Source organism: Aptenodytes forsteri, unplaced genomic scaffold (genome assembly GCF_000699145.1).
Source record: "Aptenodytes forsteri isolate BGI_AS27 unplaced genomic scaffold, ASM69914v1 Scaffold66, whole genome shotgun sequence".
NCBI lineage: Eukaryota > Metazoa > Chordata > Aves > Sphenisciformes > Spheniscidae > Aptenodytes > Aptenodytes forsteri.
Window position 1 is genome coordinate 829,754 of NW_008795131.1, and position 717 is coordinate 830,470.

Genomic DNA, 717 nt, shown 5'->3' on the forward strand with positions numbered 1-717 from the left:
CACCTGGTGTAGTCGATGGGGGTCCGGCCGTTCACATCGGGCGCCCCGGGGTCGGCACCGTAGACCACCAGCAGCTCTGCCTGCAGGATCTGCCCGGCCTTGGCGGCCACGTGCAGCGGCGTGGTGCCCTTCTCCTGTGGGCAGGGGCAGCATCAGCCCCGCAGCCTGCGCGTGGGACGGGGCTCTAGGACCCCCCCAAGCCCAGCACCGTCCCCAGGGACCCCGAGCCCCGCTGGCGCTCACCGGGTGGAAGAAGTTGGCCTGAGCGCCCAGCGAGAGCAGGCGCAGGCAGGTCTCCAGGTTGCCCGTCCGCACGCTCGAGTGCAATTGCTGCGGAGGAGAGAACCGGTAAGGGGGGGGATCTGTCCCCACCACCACGCTGGGGGGGGGTGCCGTGACCTCCCCGGCCGCCCCGGGGGGGGGGGGGTCCCTGCACCCCCACCCCGCACTCCACCTTGCTGAGGTCCTTGGCAGTGACGCCGTCGTCGTCCCGGCAGGGCAGCTTGTGGACGAAGGCCAGCATCTGGTACTTGGCACGGATGAACTCCGACTTCGTGGGGCTGGGGGGGGGGGGGGGCGGGGGGGGGGGAAAGAAACCCCGCCAGGCCCCCCCCAGCCGCAGGGCATTTTGCAAGGGGTCCCCAAGGAGCCACACTGCAGCTGGGTCTTGACCACGGTCACAGCTTATGAGACAGGGACAGTCAGGGGCTGCCGGCG

The 717-nt window shown here is 71.1% G+C and overlaps 1 protein-coding gene across 1 annotated transcript in view; it reads right to left on the bottom strand.

Moving 5' to 3' along the window:
* Positions 1-717, bottom strand: part of GIT1 (GIT ArfGAP 1) — a 12,675-nt gene that overhangs the window by 3,547 nt on the left and 8,411 nt on the right. The window contains 3 exon segments of the mRNA XM_019471764.1: positions 4-134; positions 244-330; positions 455-560. Of these exon segments, the coding sequence (XP_019327309.1) occupies positions 4-134; positions 244-330; positions 455-560 (324 nt within the window).